The sequence below is a fragment of the Eptatretus burgeri genome, chromosome 5 (assembly GCF_056783735.1).
Source record: "Eptatretus burgeri isolate ZD-2024b chromosome 5, Ebu_testis_v1, whole genome shotgun sequence".
NCBI lineage: Eukaryota > Metazoa > Chordata > Myxini > Myxiniformes > Myxinidae > Eptatretus > Eptatretus burgeri.
The window spans coordinates 97925480-97946443 of record NC_140965.1 but is presented as its reverse complement, the minus strand read 5'-3'; the positions used below and the strand labels follow the sequence as shown (position 1 = coordinate 97946443).

The 20964-nt window shown below is 40.1% G+C and overlaps 1 protein-coding gene across 10 annotated transcripts in view; it reads left to right on the top strand.

Annotated features, from left to right (window-relative positions):
- The window catches only part of LOC147027028 (uncharacterized), a 171142-nt gene that overhangs the window by 127886 nt on the left and 22292 nt on the right, over positions 1-20964 (top strand). For 8 of the 10 annotated variants that reach the window (XM_085883089.1, XM_085883085.1, XM_085883087.1 and 5 more), the window contains 5 exons: positions 434-535; positions 10902-10950; positions 15254-18529; positions 19215-19320; positions 19423-19543. In XM_085883089.1, coding sequence (XP_085739215.1) covers positions 434-535; positions 10902-10950; positions 15254-18529; positions 19215-19320; positions 19423-19543 — 3654 coding nt within the window. The remainder of the gene's footprint in view (positions 1-433; positions 536-10901; positions 10951-15253; positions 18530-19214; positions 19321-19422; positions 19544-20964) is intronic. The other 2 variants (XM_085883093.1, XM_085883094.1) reach the window with 1 other exon arrangement.

Below are 20964 nucleotides of genomic sequence, written 5' to 3'. Positions count from 1 at the left end.
GAAGATTAGGCGAGCTTTCACCAGCACCCCAGCCAAATTTCAAATTCCTGCTCGATCCTGCAGGGGGGAAGCGCATCAGCAGCACAGCGGCACATCAGCTCCACCCCCAGAAAATGATGCCACCTGCAGCCAAGTGCTGCATACAAAAGAAGAAGAAGAAGAAGAAGAAGAATGAATCATGCTAGTTCCATGCAGTAATCTACAAGATATCTCCTCCTCCTCTTATGATTAAGAGCTTTAAATTTTGCCCATCACAGCTACTGTGGAGACAAAGCATAAGCTATAATATGGTAATGATTCTTATTGTTGTTTGTCCTTTATTAGAGAAGGGCTTGTTAAAAGGTGACGATGCAGACACATTTTCAGAAGTCCAAATGCATGTCACTTTTTGAAGAATTTGTTCAGTAGCATGTTGTTCTGCTTCTGCATCCAGGTGCGTGATTCCACCCAGTCATCTTCAGGACGCCTGAGTTTCGTGCAGGCTCCTGGTGAGACAGTTTGCAACCTGAATATCATGCTGCCTCCCACAGGCAAGGTAACCGGGTGGGGATAATGAAATGTTTTCCGATCACATGCAATTCTGGAGGGGGGAGGGAGGGTGGTTGATAATTTGGGGCATGTAATAATGGTTCTTATATAACCCTTACAAAAAAACAACTCCAGTGATTTTTCTTGAAATCTGGTTCGAATAATCCAATGACATGTTAATAGAATGCTCTTTTTTTTGAGGGGAAGTCTTGCTTTTACACCAACCCCTCCCTCTTCACCAATCTTTGCTTTCTGAATCTATCACATCATGGGATGCGGAGAATTTGAAAAGGTGTTTTACATGTGTGAATTTACAGTGCTTCACTTTTTACATGACTTCTAGGAGCTTTAGCTTAGTTTTTTTCATTGTTCATGCACTTGTGCAGTAAAATTGATTCATGAATATCTTTGCTTTTGATTCTCTCCTCATCACAAGAGGGAGGATTAGCTCCTTACAGATATAGTAAGGTTAATTTTGCAATATCAGCACTGAGCTGTAAATTTAAAGGAAGGTAATAATGTTGAACACCGATGACATCACGTATGTGCTTCGGGGTGGATCCAAGTTTTATTTTGGGGGGGGGGGGTGAGGTGGTGCTCACCGTCAAGTCATGAGAGCTAGTGAAAAATCTATTGGTTACAGGGTCATCGTGTGATGTAGAAAATGAGATATACACCATACTTGTCAGCGACATCAACGACTTATTAGAGAGGGATGGAAACAAGATACTATTCACCCAAAAGAGCTCTTTTGCCCTGACGAAGGGTTCATGCTGAAAATGTCAGCCACTCCTCACTTCTCACAGCAGTTAACCGAATAATATGAGCTTTTTCTATAAAATAGTCTGTTCTTGATAAATTACACGAAAATAAATTCATACCTACTTTCATTCCCAAAATTAACATTCAAATCAATTAATGGATGAAGTTAAACAGAACAGTGGGAATCTCCTCCTCCTCCTCCTCCTCCTCCTTCTTCTTCTTCTTCTCCTCCTCCTCCTCCTCCTCCTCCTCCTCCCGTTCGGGGTCGCCACAGCGGATCATCCATATGATCCGCATAGTGATTTGGCACATGTTTTACACCGGATGCCCTTCCTGATGCAACCCTGGTTGCCTCTTACAACGCAGGGATATGGTACACCTATTTTAACCGGGGTATACACCGGCCCAGTACACTAGTACTCATTTTGCCGACCTCGGAAGGATGACAGGCTGAGTCAACCCCCTACGTGGGAATCTACACTGTGTGATCTAAAAGACCACACATGAGCTACACTGTGCTAGATTACACCACATATGAGCCACACTGTGCTAGATTATACCATATGTGATCCACACTGGGCTAGATTATACCATATGTGATCCACACTGCTAGATTACACCACGTATGATCTACACTGGGCTAGATTATACCATATGTGATCCACATTGTGCTAAATTACACCACATAAGATCCACACTGTGCTAAATTACACCACATATGATCTACACTGTGCCAGATTATACCACATGTGATCCACATTGTGCCAGATTACACCACTTTAATCTACACTGGGCTAGATTATACCATATGTGATCCACACTGTGCTAGATTACACCACATGTGATCTACACTGTGCTAGATTACACCACATGTGATCTACACTGTGCTAGATTACACCACATGTGATCTACAATGGGTGAGATTACACCACATATGATCTACACTGTGCTAGATTATACCACATGTGATCCACACTGACTAGATTATACCACATAATATGATCTACACTGTGTTATACCACATATGATCTACACTGTGCTAGATAATTCCACATATGATCCACACTGTGTGCGATTATACCACATATGATCCATACTGTGCTAGAATATACCACATATGATCTATATTGTGCTAGATTATACCACATATGATCCACACTGTGCTGGATTATACTACATATGATCTACATTGTGCTAGAATATACCACATATCTACATTGTGCTAGATTATTCCACATATGATCTACATTGTGCTATATTATACCACATATGATCTACATTGTGCTAGATTATTCCACATATGATCTACACTGTGCTAGATTATACCACATGTGATCCACACTGACTAGATTATACCACATAATATGATCTACACTGTGTTATACCACATATGATCTACACTGTGCTAGATAATTCCACATATGATCCACACTGTGTGCGATTATACCACATATGATCCATACTGTGCTAGAATATACCACATATGATCTATATTGTGCTAGATTATACCACATATGATCCACACTGTGCTGGATTATACTACATATGATCTACATTGTGCTAGAATATACCACATATCTACATTGTGCTATATTATACCACATATGATCTACATTGTGCTAGATTATTCCACATATGATCTACATTGTGCTATATTATACCACATATGATCTACACTGTGCTAGATTACACCACATGTGATCTACACTGTGCTAGATTACACCACATGTGATCTACAATGGGCGAGATTACACCACATGTGATCTACACTGTGCTAGATTATACCACATGTGATCCACACTGACTAGATTATACCACATAATATGATCTACACTGTGTTATACCACATATGATCTACACTGTGCTAGATAATTCCACATATGATCCACACTGTGTGCGATTATACCACATATGATCCATACTGTGCTAGAATATACCACATATGATCTATATTGTGCTAGATTATACCACATATGATCCACACTGTGCTGGATTATACTACATATGATCTACATTGTGCTAGAATATACCACATATCTACATTGTGCTATATTATACCACATATGATCTACATTGTGCTAGATTATTCCACATATGATCTACACTGTGCTAGATTATACCACATGTGATCCACACTGACTAGATTATACCACATAATATGATCTACACTGTGTTATACCACATATGATCTACACTGTGCTAGATAATTCCACATATGATCCACACTGTGTGCGATTATACCACATATGATCCATACTGTGCTAGAATATACCACATATGATCTATATTGTGCTAGATTATACCACATATGATCCACACTGTGCTGGATTATACTACATATGATCTACATTGTGCTAGAATATACCACATATCTACATTGTGCTAGATTATTCCACATATGATCTACATTGTGCTATATTATACCACATATGATCTACATTGTGCTAGATTATTCCACATATGATCTACACTGTGCTAGATTATACCACATGTGATCCACACTGACTAGATTATACCACATAATATGATCTACACTGTGTTATACCACATATGATCTACTGTGCTAGATAATTCCACATATGATCCACACTGTGTGCGATTATACCACATATGATCCATACTGTGCTAGAATATACCACATATGATCTATATTGTGCTAGATTATACCACATATGATCCACACTGTGCTGGATTATACTACATATGATCTACATTGTGCTAGAATATACCACATATCTACATTGTGCTATATTGCCACCACATATGATCTACATTGTGCTAGATTATTCCACATATGATCTACATTGTGCTATATTATACCACATATGATCTACACTGTGCTAGATTACACCACATGTGATCTACACTGTGCTAGATTACACCACATGTGATCTACAATGGGCGAGATTACACCACATGTGATCTACACTGTGCTAGATTATACCACATGTGATCCACACTGACTAGATTATACCACATAATATGATCTACACTGTGTTATACCACATATGATCTACACTGTGCTAGATAATTCCACATATGATCCACACTGTGTGCGATTATACCACATATGATCCATACTGTGCTAGAATATACCACATATGATCTATATTGTGCTAGATTATACCACATATGATCCACACTGTGCTGGATTATACTACATATGATCTACATTGTGCTAGAATATACCACATATCTACATTGTGCTATATTATTCCACATATGATCTACATTGTGCTATATTATACCACATATGATCTACATTGTGCTAGATTATTACATATGATCTACACTGTGCTAGATTATACCACATGTGATCACACACACTGACTAGATTATACCACATAATATGATCTACACTGTGTTATACCACATATGATTATGCTAGATAATCTGACATATGATCCACACTGTGTGCGATTATAACATATGATCCATACTGTGCTAGAATATACCACATATGATCTATATTGTGCTAGATTATACCACATATGATCCACACTGTGCTGGATTATACTACATATGATCTACATTGTGCTAGAATATACCACATATCTACATTGTGCTATATTATACCACATATGATCTACATTGTGCTAGATTATTCCACATATGATCTTACATTGTGCTATATTATACCACATATGATCTACACTGTGCTAGATTACACCACATGTGATCTACACTGTGCTAGATTACACCATTATGATCTACAATGGGCGAGATTACACCACATGTGATCTACACTGTGCTAGATTATACCACATGTGATCCACACTGACTAGATTATAACATAATATGATCTACACTGTGTTATACCACATATGATCTACACTGTGCTAGATAATTCCCACATATGATCCACACTGTGTGCGATTATACCACATATGATCCATACTGTGCTAGAATATACCACATATGATCTATATTGTGCTAGATTATACCACATATGATCCACACTGTGCTGGATTATACTACATATGATCTCTATATATTGTGCTAGATATACCACTATATGCACAGATTTATTCCACATATGATCTACACTGTGCTGGAATATAGCACATGTGATCCACACTGACTAGATTATACCACATAATATGATCTACACTGTGTTATACCACATATGATCTACACTGTGCTAGATAATTCCACATATGATCCACACTGTGTGCGATTATAACACATATGATCCATACTGTGCTAGAATATACCACATATGATCTATATTGTGCTAGATTATACCACATATGATCCACACTGTGCTGGATTATACTACATATGATCTACATTGTGCTAGAATATACCACATATCTACATTGTGCTAGATTATTCCACATATGATCTACATTGTGCTATATTATACCACATATGATCTACATTGTGCTAGATTATTCCACATATGATCTACACTGTGCTAGATTATACCACATGTGATCCACACTGTGCTAGATTATGCCACATATGATCTCCATTGTGTGAGATTATACCACATATAATCCACACTGTATGCGATTATACCACATATGATCCACACTGTGCTAGAATATACCACATATGATCTATATTGTGCTAGATTATACCACATATGATCCACACTGTGCTAGATTATACCACATATGATCTACATTGTGCTAGAATATACCACATATGATCTATATTGTGCTAGATTATACCACATATGATCCACACTGTGCTAGATTATACCACATATGATCTACATTGTGCTAGAATATACCACATATGATCTATATTGTGCTAGATTATACCACATATGATCCACACTGTGCTAGATTATACCACATATGATCTCCACTGTGCTAGATTATACCACATATGATCCACACTGTGCTAGATTATACCACATATGATCCACACTGTGCTAGATTATACCACATATGATCTCCACTGTGTTTGAGTGTTCTGATCCTCATTGAATGGAGGATCTCAGATGGAGGACCTCATTGTATATTCACCCAGCTGGAGGATCTCATTGTAACAGAAATTTAAAGCAGTGTCGGTGGTCAATCTGGTGGTCTCGATACTTTAAATGACTTTCTTATCCCTTTTGTAAGCTTTTACGATACTTTGATCAAGCTTCTGGACCTTTGTATTGAGGAGCTTCACTTCATTGAATATTATTGGTTGTTCTGAACATTAACTGTCTGGAATGAGGTGAGTGCAGTTTTCAGCTTTTGTGCCTATCTGTGGTTTATTTGTCCCAATCACAACTTTCATTAAATGAGTCCACACCTGGGTCCTCATGAGGAGAAATTATGGCATCCAGGATGATTTCCAGAAATGCTTATGGGCACGTGTGCAATTCGACCCAGTGTGTCTTACATTACCCAGGCAGCCTATTGTAGGATGACGAAGTAGGTCCACCTCCAGGGTCAACTCAAGAAACCTGATTTATTAAATACGTTGATTTGAATTTATCATAAAATATCTGAAAATATATCCCCTTTGAAAAGAGCAGGAAGCGCACGCAGCCTTTTGTGCCTGCAGCCAATGCTGTCTTTATCCCAGCTTTAACTTTTCCTGAAAACATTTTACTGAGGTTCACTCATGTCTCATTTACATGTTTCAAGAAAGGAGTCAGCACAAACCTCATCAGGGCAATAGGTGGATGGTTACGGATAGCTAACATCACCTACTTTCCTCGTGGGTTTACAAGAGAGCTTAATGGAACCACCATGTTTTGTCCAAGACTTCACTAACAATCGTATTTCTCATATACTATATATACACCACCGGTCAAAAGTTTTAGAACACCCCCATTTTTCCAGTTTTTACTGACATTTAAGCAGTTTAATGTTTCAATGTACTCTGAAATTAAAGCATAGAACAAATAAACAATTGCAGATGAAAAATAAATCATGGAATCGTTTTGTTGAACAAAATTTAATCTAAATTTTTGACTCATCAAAGTAGCCACCTTTTGCAGATATAACATCTGAACATACTCGTGGTATTCTTTCTACAATGGAAATCAAATATTGTTCAGAAAGTTCTTCCCAACACTGTTGCAGAAGTTCCCACAAATGTGTTGCACTTGTAGATTGCTTTGCTTTCACCCTTCTGTCCAGTTCATCCCAAACCAGCTCGATGAGGTTTAAGTCTGGAGACTGTGCTGGCCATCTCATGATTTGAAGCCTTCCGTCTTGTTCTTTTCTTCTCAGGTAGTTCTGACATCGCCTGGAGGTGTGTTTTGGGTCGTTATCTTGCTGTAGGATGAACCCCTGACCAACTCGGCATAGACCAGAGGGTATTGCATGGCACTGCAAAAATGCTGTGGTCACCCTTTTTGTTCAGGATGCAAGTCACTCTGTGAAAGTCGCCGACTCTGGATCCAGAAAAACAGCCCCAGATCATCATGCTTCCTCCTCCATGTTTGACAGTTGGTGTCACACACTGAGGAACCACCTTTCGCCTACTCGACAGCGTACAAAAACCCTGCGTGATGAACCGATGATTTCAAATTTTGATTCATCAGTCCATAAGACCTTCCAGTTTTAGTAGTCCACTGGCGGTGCTTCATGGCCCAGGCAAGCCTCTTTTTCTAATTTTGCCTTCTTAGCAATGGCTTTCTTACTGCCACTCGACCTGTCAAACCTGCAGCTCGAAGTCTTATCTTGACAGTTGAAACTGAGACTTCCTTACTTTGACCAGTGTTAAGCTGTGCTTGAAGCTGCTGTCCTGTGAGCCGCCGATCACGCAAGCTGTTGACTCTCAGAAACTTGTCTTCTGATTGTGTTGTGGCTTTGGGCCCGCCAGACCTCTTCCTGTCAGAGTTTCCTCCAGTTTTCAAGTGCCTTTTGATGGTGTCGGAAACTGTACTCACTGACACCTTGGCTTTCATTGCAATTTCTCCAAAGGAAAGACCTACACTTTTAAGGGTTATAATGGTCTGTCTGTCTTCCTTTATTAATTGCCTTTTTCTCACCATTATGATAGCAATATACTACTGCCTACAGTACAATGTTGTCCAAATAATGCTTCAGAGGGTGTAGCAACACAGTCTGTTCCAACACTGCTTTTATACAGATAGAGGGTTTGTAACTAATCAACAAAAGTTGGGACACCTGTGGGAATTGTTTGCATCAACTTTCAAGGCTTAATTTACTTCCATTGCTGCAGAACAGCTGCAGTTGCTAACCCATTACTTGTTCCCTGAAAAAGGCCTTTTTAACAACTCTGAAATTTACATTATTTTTCAGTTTTTGGGAACCCAAACTTTTTTTTTAACTGATGACAGTTTACCGCTTAGCTTTGTACCATTTCAGGTTATTCACTGGACTTGAACTGCTTAAATTTCAGTAAAAACTGGAAAAATGGGGGTGTTCTAAAACTTTTGACCGGTAGTGCATATGCACATGTGCACACATATGTCCATAGTTGAGTGAGTGAATGAGTCAGTCAGGCTGTCCATATACATTTCAGTCTTTATCGCTGAACCAAACACGATGTTGATGAAACTTGGCCACAAGCTTCATACCTGATGCCTAATGAAGGTATATTGACCACATCAAAATCTGTGCTCATTGAGGGGGTCTATGGGGGTGTTTTTGTCCCCCCCAAAATAGGTATATTCTCTCTTCTCCGAAACTTCATACACGGTTTTGATGAAACTTTACCACAACCTTCATCATCTGTGATGTACCAAAGTTTGTTCATGGCATTAAAAAAAATCAGGGTCTGAGGGGTCTGCGGGGAGGGGGGGTTGGGGGGGGGTTGGGTGACTGTTACTCCTGATCCAGGTGAGCTTCAGGATGAACAGGCCTATATTTTTAATTTACAATTTATTTATTGTATTTGCATGTTTATTTGAATTTAAAAGTCCCTGAAGTGTCCATCTTGTTTAACCCATGTACCCCACTCCATCCCTTTCCCTTCCACAGATCTCCTCATGTCTCTGTTCCCCACTATTTTTTCATTCCCGCTCCTGCCCCTCTTGTCCTTCCCCTTATTGTGTTTCTGTGTGTTAGCTCTTATATGAGCCTCGAAAGTGTACACAAAAATATAATAATAAAAATTTTAAATGTAAATATTACACATTTATATATATTACACATATACCTGGTGTTGGCGCAGTGGTTAGGGCAGCGGCTTGGGAGGTCCTGAGTTCAAGCCCAAAAGGTCCTGAGTTCAAGCCCCGTTGGGCCACTGAATTAATACACCAGGGGGTCGACTCAGCCTGTCATACTTCTGAGGTCGGCAAAATGAGTACCAGTATACTGGGCCAGTGTATACCCCGGTTAAAATAGGTGTACCATATCCCTGTGTTGTAAGAGGTGACCAGGGTTGCGTCAGGAAGGGCATCCGGCGTAAAACATGTGCCAAATCACTATGCGCATCATACGGATGATTCGCTGTGGCGACCCCTCACGGGAGCAGCCGAAAGAAGAAGATATTTATATATATATATATATATATATATATATATATATATATATATATATATATATATATATATATATATATATATATATATATATATATATATATATATATATATATATATATGTACATATATACTAGCGATACCCGTGCACATGCACGGGATAGCAGTACAACATAGCTGGTAGCAGACGACAGACCGTACACGGGGAATGACAAAAATACGCATTGTGCAAAATGCAGGTGGTACTATGGAACGCCAAGACTTCCCAAACATTGTCGGCATGTCCGCTACGTGCCACAGCAATTTCATAGGGATCGTGTGACGGCGAGCCGAGTTTTTAGTGTGCCAGCTTGGTATTATAATAGAGATATATATACTTTGTGTTTATTTCTGACTGCCATCGATTTTCCTCGATATTTTCTTGAAGTCCAGGAACCGAAACCTCCTCTTCCCATCAGCCCTTGGTTTCCATATTCGCGGTCTCAACTATTGTGGCATTTTCCAGGAACCTAAACCCCGTGATATTGCAGGCTTTACTATATGTATGTAGGTTTGTATTTATGCATGTATATATGTATGTGTGTGTATGTATATATGTATATATGTATATATATATATATATATATATATATATATATATATATATATATATATATATATATGTGTATATATATACATGTGTATATATATATATATATGTATATATATATATATATATGTGTGTATATGTATATATATATATATATATATATATATATATATAGATAGATATATACACATACATATGTACATATTGCCCCTCTCCTCAACAAGAGCAAAGGGAAAGCTCCACCCCTCTCTTCAGCAAGAGCGCGAGGAACGTTCCACCCTTCTCCACGCAAATTTCGGGCAAACACACATGCGCAGTACAAGTTGTGCCCTTTCCTCAGCAAATTCACATTCTATACTCACTTTGTGGGGTGGGTAAACAGATAGTTGTGCATATCTGTGTTGTTCATCATGGTAGTGGATGTGGTTGTTTATTTGTCATGGTCATGTGGTATGACATCTTGTGAACTTTGGAGAATACTTTTGGTCTTTATTGGTAAAAGGGTGCAGTGGGGTTGGGGGGGGGGAGAGGAAATGCAACCCCCTAATCCCCTCATCTGGATCCACCTCTGGTTTTCGATACTGAGATATAAGCCATTGCAAACTGTTTTGTGGACAGGTTGGAGGATATCAAAAGAAGGATCTCGAGCCTATGGAGACAATTGAAGGTAAGGGAACATAAACAATGACAGAGCAATCGCTTAAAATGTTGTAGTTGGAATAAAATATTATTGGAGGAAATCTTATCAAATTCCGGTAATTCCCTCTCCCCACCCCCAACCCACCGTCCCTTCCTCACCTCACCCCCATTCCACCAGCCACTTTGTCACACCATTATAAGATGTAAATACATTGTACTTCCCATCAACCTTCACCAGATCACAATTTAAATATGGTGCCCTGGAAGTGGTCAGGTCTCTGAGGTTGTTTCTCTGAGCTATAAGAAAGCTTTTTATTGTTCATTCCATGTTAAAATACAGTTCAGTTCAAGGGTGTCAATTATTTTGACAAATATCATGGTGAGAGGAAGTTGTCATAATATGTTGAAGGATGTATTTATGAGCTCCTGAAGTCCCCAAATATTATGATTTATTTCTGTTAATGACAACTTGGAGTCCAAGGAGGAAGGTACTCACTGCTTAAATTATCTGCCTCATAAAGGGCAAAACAAGATGTTGACTATTTTAACACACTGTTGTGTAGCACTTTTATTCTAATTGGATGACAAGGCCATACATTGAAACGAGCAATCTAGAACATGTGCATTGCAAGAGCTACTGGAGCATCACTGTTCTGCTGCAGACTGACTTCCCATACCCCCAGGATATCCTGTAAACGTTCCGGTTCTAGTTTGAATCAGACTTAACCTGACAATTTAATCCATGAGCGACAAGCAGTCATGCATCAGTATTCATAATACCACCCTCATTAGGAAAACAGTTATGAACAAGAACGGCACTCGGTCAAGTGCATATCTCTGCCAGGCTGAACAGTATATGATTTGTTTACCACTGATAGGCCAGAATCAGATCAGGATCTTCATCAAAATCGAAACAGTTTGTCCTTGTCACACATTCAACCAGTCCACCAAGTTTTGTCATAATCCGTCCATAACTTTTTGAGATATTGTTCTTTACTCGCAGAGTACCCGCCCTACGGGCAGTCTTGGTCCAAGCATGCAACTCATTCTTCTGATGCATACTTTATTTGGGTGGTGTATAGGTAACTGACAGCTCTGTATAGGCAAAAAAACCCCCAGGTTACGTGTATGAAGCAAAAACATACCAACTGCTTAGAATTCAAAACACCTCACAGTACTGGAAACCGTGGGGACAGGAATACCGCACTGTAAATGGTGGAGACTTGTAATACCCTCTCCCACCTGGAGGCGGCGCTACACATTTACCTGAATATTTTGTGCCCCCTCCCCCCACTCCTCCAAGACCACCAGCAAAGATAAAAACACCCCTATACATTAATTGAGGTTATGCTGATCCTCTGTATCAAGTCTGGAAGTAATTGACCCAGAACTGTAGAAGGAGTAGCGCGACAAAAACACACACACACACACACACACACACACACACACACACACACACACACACACACACACACACACACACACACACACACACACACACCGGTCCTTGAATTATAGTGAAGATACAGAATCGTTTTTGGCCCTATCTCTCAATGGTGAAGAATCACTTTTTAAATTCTCATATCCAGATCCGGATCCTCACCAAAATCGAATCAGTTCGGCCTTGTCACAGCCCCAACCTGTCCACCAAGTTTCGTCTGAATCCGTCAATAACTTTTTGAGAAATCATGCTCACCGACAGATAAACAGACAGACAGGGTGAAAATATAACCTCCGTCCGTAATGACGCAAGCATATTGGAAAACAAGGGGATGTACCATCTTTGTTCTTTAATCCAAAGCAGTTTATATTATGTAAGACAATTGTATTTATCATTTAAGGGAGATAGCTGGTTCATACTTTTTATTGGTATACGGAGCTGGGTTCGTGGCGGTTCGCTAAGCTGAGCTTTCAGCTGTGCCAAAAGCAAGAAAATAAACTTTTATGAAAAAAACCGGTGAATTAAGTTGTTATGGTGCTGCGAAAAAAGAATTCACATCAGTATTCAACTCGTGTGTGCAATGAGGATGCTCCAAATCTTCCCTGGAATTATGTTTATAAATCAACTTGTTTAGAACCAACCTGACAGGTAATCATCAATGTACCGCATGGCCATTCATCAGTAAGTTTCGACAGTCTTGTTGCGTTTGTTGCGCAGCCATTTCATAAATATTCGCTGTCCCATCCTCATTGCTCGCTCACTCGTTGCCGTCTTGATTTTCATCACGCTCAATAAAGCAGAAAGTACGTGATTATGGGTATTGGTCACCAATCCTATAAAAGCAAATGCCTTCAAAGTTAAATAACATTCTTTAATCTGCTTTTTATAAACAAAGGTCCATGTCTACTTTGAGTGACCAAAGACATGGTTCACATTTGAAAAATGCACATAAAACTAAGATGCTTCCCCCCCCCCAACATCAAGGCTCATGGAAGAGTGAGGTGACGAACAGTAAAAAATAAAAACAGCTAAATGATATTGCGCCAGTTGGACACAATGAGAGAGAGAGAGAGAGAGAGAGACAGAGACAGAGACAGAGACAGAGACAGAGACAGAGACAGAGACAGAGACAGAGACAGAGACAGAGACAGAGACAGAAAAAAAAGAAAAAAAAAAAAAGAGTAACCTGCAAGTAAAAGGGTTAATGGGGGAAAAATATTGTGCGTATGGATGGGGGATGACATGACATGACATGGCAGTGTGCCACCTGCTTGAAACCCTGGAAGGAAGAGTGTGATTGAATAGCCACAAGAAGGCAGTTTCACAAAAGAGTGTGGTGTGTAGTAATCCTGGATTTTGGGAGTTGAACCAGGAGGCGGTTACTGGAATTACATGTGCATCCTGTAGAAGTATGAGAGAGAGCAGAGGGAGGTAAACCCGGAAGAGAGGCCACAGATCTGCTTGCAATCCGAGACAACTGGCCTTGCGCTTCGACCTCATTGTGGGAGACAATATTGCATCAAGTTGTTGTTATGCTGCTGCTACGTATTAAGTAGTTATTATTGGGCTGACAGGATGACTTAGAGCTATGTACACTCGCATCTAAGCTGTCTAATCTGGATTTGAATCCAGACCCAGCTATAAAGTGTCATCCCGGTTTCACAGGCAGGGTGATTCATCAATGTGTGTGCCGTCCTTTGGATTGACGTTAAACGTGTACCGTCCACCGACATTAGTTGGTAGACGCTCAATATCCCACGGTGTCCTTCACAAAAAGTATCGGCGAGCTATCGCCGGCACCCTGAACGAATTACAAATTCCTGCCCGAACCAGCAGAGTGCATTGTATCAGCGGCACAGCCGCACCCTCAGTCAATGACGCTATCCCGCAGCCTTGTGCTGCAAGCGAACGACGATGATGACGAATTGCTATTGTGGACAATGCGGTCGATGTATTAAGTTGTTAAACTACAACCTTCTTATCTCACCTATGTTTTTGTTTGCATTCTCAGATAATAAAAATAAGTGTTTAATAATCGCATTTGAAAATTTCTATTGCTGAGATAAGTGTTCATGATGTTAAATCGTGTACCACATTCTTCATTAAACAAATAAACAAAAACACGAGAAAGCTTCAGGTTTTGTTTGTTCTTCACATTGAAGATTTAGAATATTATTTCCCTATGATGGATTCCTGACTGAAATGAAAATGTGCTTTGGCCTTGCATTTTTGCCTTGTACGCAAAATGTACTCTTCCACAACTCTTTCCTCTCCCTCCGTGTTTTCCTCTTCCTTTCTATACGGCGTTATCTTCCCTTACCCAAATCCCACATATGTTGATGTTTCTGTTAACAACGATAAGAGACGTTTATCGATGCTCTTGAATGAAGTGATAGTGCGTGAACCTTTTATAACGATGTGTGAACGGAAATGTCTGCTCTTCTGAGAACTACCGTTCAATACTCGAACGACTATTTCACAAGTCACTCCCTTATCTTCGATGCCCTTTGCCCTAAGTTCCCATACTCCTCCTTTCGATCACTCCTAAAGGAAGGATTTTCCGATGTGTAGGCATATCATCGATGTTTGCACCTATTTTGGAGAGGCAGGACTCTAACAAGACGAGAATCCACTGCTTTATTGTGTTGAATGCTATATATTACATTCTTTGAGATATTTCTTTGTTGTTAAAGATTGTCAGTCATTGTTTTATGAATAATGTTAAAATGGTTCTAATCTACTGTTTGTCTTTGTTTTTCCCCTTTTATTTAACCTCTGTGCTCATCAAACCATTTGTTTGCTTCTTTTTCAATTTATTTTTGGTAATCTTGGATTTAAAAAAAAAAACACCATTTGCTTCAAATATGAAACCTAAACTTTATGCCTCAAGCATCCATGCATGAGCTTGCCTTAGGAACACCAGCATATACAGAAATGCCTTTGAAACATATGGAGGTGACCAAAGAACCACCAGAATCATTTGAGAAGCAGGAGGCAGTTGTGGGTGGAACGTCACCTGGGGAGCACTCTGAGGAACAAGTCGCACAGGATATAACGTTGGTAATCTTGGAGATGGAACCTTCTCTGACTGGGGATATCCTTGCTTCACCGGAAATGGTTTCTGTAACAAAGGTTCAACTTGCCTCGCAGAAATCTCCAAACATCTTCTCAGAGGCAAAACCAACAACAATGACGCTGCATGAAATGCTTCAGGAATTTAAAATGGGACCACAGTCTACGCCATCACCGATTTCTGATAACGAGTCAAGTGAATGGGAAGAGTTCACGGCGTCAGAAATTCAAGAAACGAAGCAATTTCAATTAGAGAAGTCCGTTGAAGATCTCACAGAAGTTGGACTTCTGGATGGTGGTGTCTGGGGGCAGCAGCTGAAAGGGTCCTCTGCTTCTCAAGTATCGTTAGTGGAGAGTGACCTATTTATCACTCCACCAAGTTCACCAACAGGTTTATCAGCTGCTAAAGCAAAAAGGAGGGAGGGAAAGGAAAAATTCATACCCATGGAAGTAGCAAAGGATGAAATCAAACTCCGTCACGCTGCAGAATCTTCAAGCAGAAGAAGCACCACACAGGAAATGATGATAACAAGAGTCGAAGAACTGATGGAAGAGACTCTCGAGGAACAACCGAAAGAAGCTCAGGGTTCTGAGTTTCACATTACACCCATGCTTGACAAAAATGCTTTGGTAATGGCCACTCCTAAAAAAGAATTTGGAGACGAGTATGAAAAAATTCATGATGCAAAGGAGGAATTACAGAAAATCAAAGATGCTCTCCACTCTCCAGAAAAGGTAAAGGAAGAGCCAAAAGCTGAAGATGCAGATGCGGAAGAAGAACAGATGTCCCAAGTAAAAGTTTCCAAAGAAATCAAATTGCAACTCATCAAAGAAACTCAAGAGGAAATAAACCAAATGCATAAAGAATCTAAAATGGAAAAGGAGAAACCAATTATAATTCCTTTTACCATTTCAACAAAGGAGATGCAAGAGCATGATGGTGGCAAGCCACAAATAACGGACGCAGAACAAACCACAGATACGATATGCGATGTAGAAGAATCACTGGCAGAAAAAGCAGAACAGCCAAAACTTTTGAAGCCAATGGAACAAGCAGATGAATCGGATGCAGAGGTTAAAAACAAGTCTGTTACTTACATGCTGACATATGTGACAGAGCTGCACCTGGGTCCAGATGGACGTCGTGTAGCCTCGAGCGTCCAGGCCATACCTGAATTTCACACGACTGAGGAAACAGAGATTGTGGCTGATGTTACTTTGTCATCTCCTGAGTCCAATTTGAGGAGCAACGACCCTGTAATAATGGCAGATGATGATCGTATGGAGGATGTTATGGATAAATCACACGCGTATGCTGACATACAAATGCCTAAAGTACAGGATTTGTGTTTGGCAACCACAGTGCCATTATCGTTTGAAACTGACGTGGAGGCATTTGAAAAGCCTGTACCTTTAGAAAGTGTGGAAAGTACTGAGCTTGCTTTACAGGATGCTTTGTTTGCTCCAGAAGCTTTGATTGAACCTGATACAGTTTTAACTGCCTCTGAAACTTTTGAAGTCTTTTCAAAACTTCAGCCTGAAAGTGAATCAGAAAGTCCACAATACTTTCCTCGGGAAGCAGTGACGGATGTCACAAAAGCAGGCTTACCAAAAAAAGTCATGAAAGAAGTTAAAGCCTCTCCAAGTGAACAACTATCATTGGTTGAGGAAGTTATTTGTTCCTCTATCATCGAAAGTGTTAAAGTGGTCACAGATATTGAGAAGATTTGGATTGGTTACAAAGATAAAAGTGACTCATCACTTGTTCAGGAGCGATCGTTGGAATGTCCTACAGAACCGCTATCCACAATTCCAGAGGACTCTTTTGTATACATTGAAGAAACTGAGAAAAAAACAAAGGAAATCACATCAGAATCCCCAATAGATATCCTGCCAACTTATTCTGAAATTGTTACCCAAGCACCAATGTCCACGGTATTAACTAAAGGACTATCAGAATCCGGAACAGATGAGGGCTACCCAGAATCTCTTGCAGCAGAAATGCCAGAATCACCTACAGACAAACAAAGTCTACACACGACTCCCATTACGGATGATGTCCAGGCGACTTTTATAAAAGCGAACATTTTGCCAGAATCACTTTCTGACAAGTCAGTGGCATTCTCGAGCATGGTTGAGGTTTTTCTCCAGTCCATTCCTGAATCACCAGAAACAGACATGGTTGGAGACTCTCCGACAGAATGTGTTACGCATCCCACTATCGCAGACGATGTGCAAGAAATTTCAACACAAGAACAGGCGGCTATAATGAAAGAAAACCAGATGTCTACTACCTTAACACAAGGAAGAGAGGTCTCGTTAAGGAGTCTATCCTCTGAACTTTCAGGTGTATCTGTGGAAGGAGATTATTTTGTCGGTATTAAAGAGAAGATTCCTACTATTGCCGATCTCTCAGCCCAAGCGATTCAGTTCCATGATGAATTAAGTGATGAAGGTTCAACAAAACACCTTTCACAAAGCTCGTTATCCAAGAGTTTCTCTTACGGAAGTACTTCCGATACGGACTTTCATCGACTGAAGGAATCGCCTCCATCTGGTTTGTTAGCTGCACCACTTATATTGGTAGAGCCTCCTTCTCCTTTGCCAAGTCCTCCCACTCCAACTTCATCATGTAAGATGACATCTGCCGATCAGAAACATGATCAAAAAGATGCTGAACCTCACCCAGTTGGCAACGGTGCTGATGGTGAAGAAGCAGCAGCTATGTATCGTAAACCGATGTCTTCAGGACTAGATGAGGCACTGCAGGAAATTTTTATCTTGCAAAAACAAAAAGCTCCCTTTGAAGAAGTGCAAATGATTGAGGAAATGCCTGAAATTGCAGAAGATGCAAAAGAAACATCTCCAAGTTATACGGCTGGTAGTCGCATCGGTGACACGTTTGCAAAGAAGTCATTTTCTGCAACTGAACTATCAGATAAAGGTTTCAAATCACAAACTGATGAGTCAGATTATGATGGTGGTGCTTTGGTTACAAAAACAGTGACACATATTACAGAAACACAAGCAGAACCTGAAAAATTTGCAGGTTCAAGGAAAGGCTTACTGAGAGAGAAACGGGAGCATTTCGAAGGTGAGAGGATAAAAAATTTGAATGAGAGAAAATTGTAATTGAAATTCAAACAAAATGTTTTACTGAAAATCTTTCGTGGATCAACAACTGGACATTCAATCATTCGTGATCAAATTATCCATTGTTACTTATATCAGAAATTTTACAGGAAGAATATAGAGCAAGGTGGGGCAAGATGCTACTGTTGCGAAACAGTGGAGCAAACCCCTCTCCCCATCCCTCAAACATTCCCTACCCAGCCCAGTTCATGCATGCTCCTCGGTCCTTTTGTTCAGTATCCTGAACATCATAATTTGAAACTGCACGTATACGGTCAGCCAATTCAAGAGCTTTCTGGCGCAGACGTTCAGTATGCTGACGATATAACCATGACCGACGAGGTTATGGGGGAAGGAGTGGTGGGGGAGATCATGCCCCCACCTTTCCTGTCAGGGTCATCACGTCCCATCTTGCTCTAAATTTTGACCTGAAATCTTTGTAATATCTTAATTGAAATAATTGTCTAGTTTTTCAACACACTCACGGTTGTGTTGTTGCTCACACATTCACAACTATCATTTTGTTATCTGTGATAATCATAAATGGTTGGAATATTGCATGATTTGAGGGGTTACAAAGACCATCACTTTATTTTAGTGAGTTTTTCTACTCCTCATAATTTAAGTTCTGATATCCTTGTCAACAGGAATAATGCAGTCACTGGATCAAAAGCTGACTTCCGGATTGAGAGCCTTTGAGGAGTCTTGGCCAGAGACGACAGATCATACAAAACCAGAAGATGGAACACAAACGTGAGTGAAGCATTTTCTTGGGAACACACTCCCTGATATTTTTACAAGATTACACCAGAACAGAAGTAGGGTGTGATTTATACCTACGTTTCCCTTTTTCAGTGATGATGCAGATCAGGTATCACCTGTTACCTCTGTCCAGGAGGCATTCGTTAAATACAAGCTTTCTCTTCCTGTTCCAGCACCACAGGATATGACAAATATTTCTGCAGCAGACATTGAGGTAAGCAGTTCCAGTGAAAATGTCTTTGCTTACACTTGCATGTTTGTTCAAAATGTGGCAGCTGGCAACACAGTCAACTCTTGCAATGGGTAATAAGAAGGTCTGCATCCTGACAACAAAGGTCATTCATTGTCATGAGCAAAACCTTTTTCTTAACGTGGTCCATTTTATTTTACAATTTCTACCTTTTGGATGAACGATCACATTCATTTAATTTTCTACCTCAAATCAGACCATATCTCTGTCTGCAGGAATAAGATGGACTCTACCAGACCATGTCTGCATCAGCATTTTGGCGGGGCGTGCGTGCACACACACACACACACACACACACACACACACACACACACACACACACACACACACACACACACACACACACACACACACACACACACGTGCAGTCTTGTGGCTGCTGGTTGCATCATTGGTTTGGGACGTAGCTATGCTGCTGATGCCCCTGTTACCAATACACTGGTGCTCATTCGCCAACCTCAGATGGATGACAGGCTGAATCAACCCCACCTGGTGTTAATTCAGCAGCCAACAGGTGTCAAACTCAGGACCTTAAGATCCCAAGCCAACCACCCGAACTACTCAGCCAATGAACGCCAGGTTTTGTTTGAGCATCAAAGTGATAAATTAAATAAAATATTTTTTTAAAAGAAGACAAAATACAAGGACACAATTGGACATATAATACAATATGCTCTATACTTTGTTGTATATTTATAATGACATCCATTTTGTTTCTTCTGAATACATTTTTCAAATATTTCTTGCTCTTCTTCATGGTAAAAACTTAGTGTTGACATTATCAGAACTGTTAACAATTCATGAATTTTGTATAATACAGTAAACCTTAAATATTGTGGTTTTGACCAATTGTGGGCAACCAGTTTATGTACCGATTTAGTTATCTCGGGGCTTAATCTCGACCAATCGCCATTTTTGAGCTGAGTTGTAAGGGTTATCTGGCACCACGAGCCTTTTGTTATTTCGTACCACGAGTTATCTCGCACCACGAGCCTCACGCACTGTTAATCATGGCACCCAAGTGTAAAATTATCAACAAAAAGTATTTTAGTTATTCTTATTATTAATAGTATTCGCTGATTTATGTTGCTGCAGAAGAATTTTAAAATATACATCGACAGATTACACATAGAAACAATTTAAGAGATTAATAGGGGGAGGAATGGTGGGGGATTTTCGACACATTACAGAAGGGAGGAGCACATTTAATCTGCTTCTGAACGTTCTGTTTCAGCACAGCAGGGGACCTCATCATAAAACCGACTTGTATTTATTTTAAGCCTCCTGTTGGCTTCGTGGTTAGGGTGGCTGGCTTGGAATCTTAGGGTCCTGAGTTTGATCCCTGTCGGCTGATGAATTAACACCAGGTTGAGTTGACAGCCTGT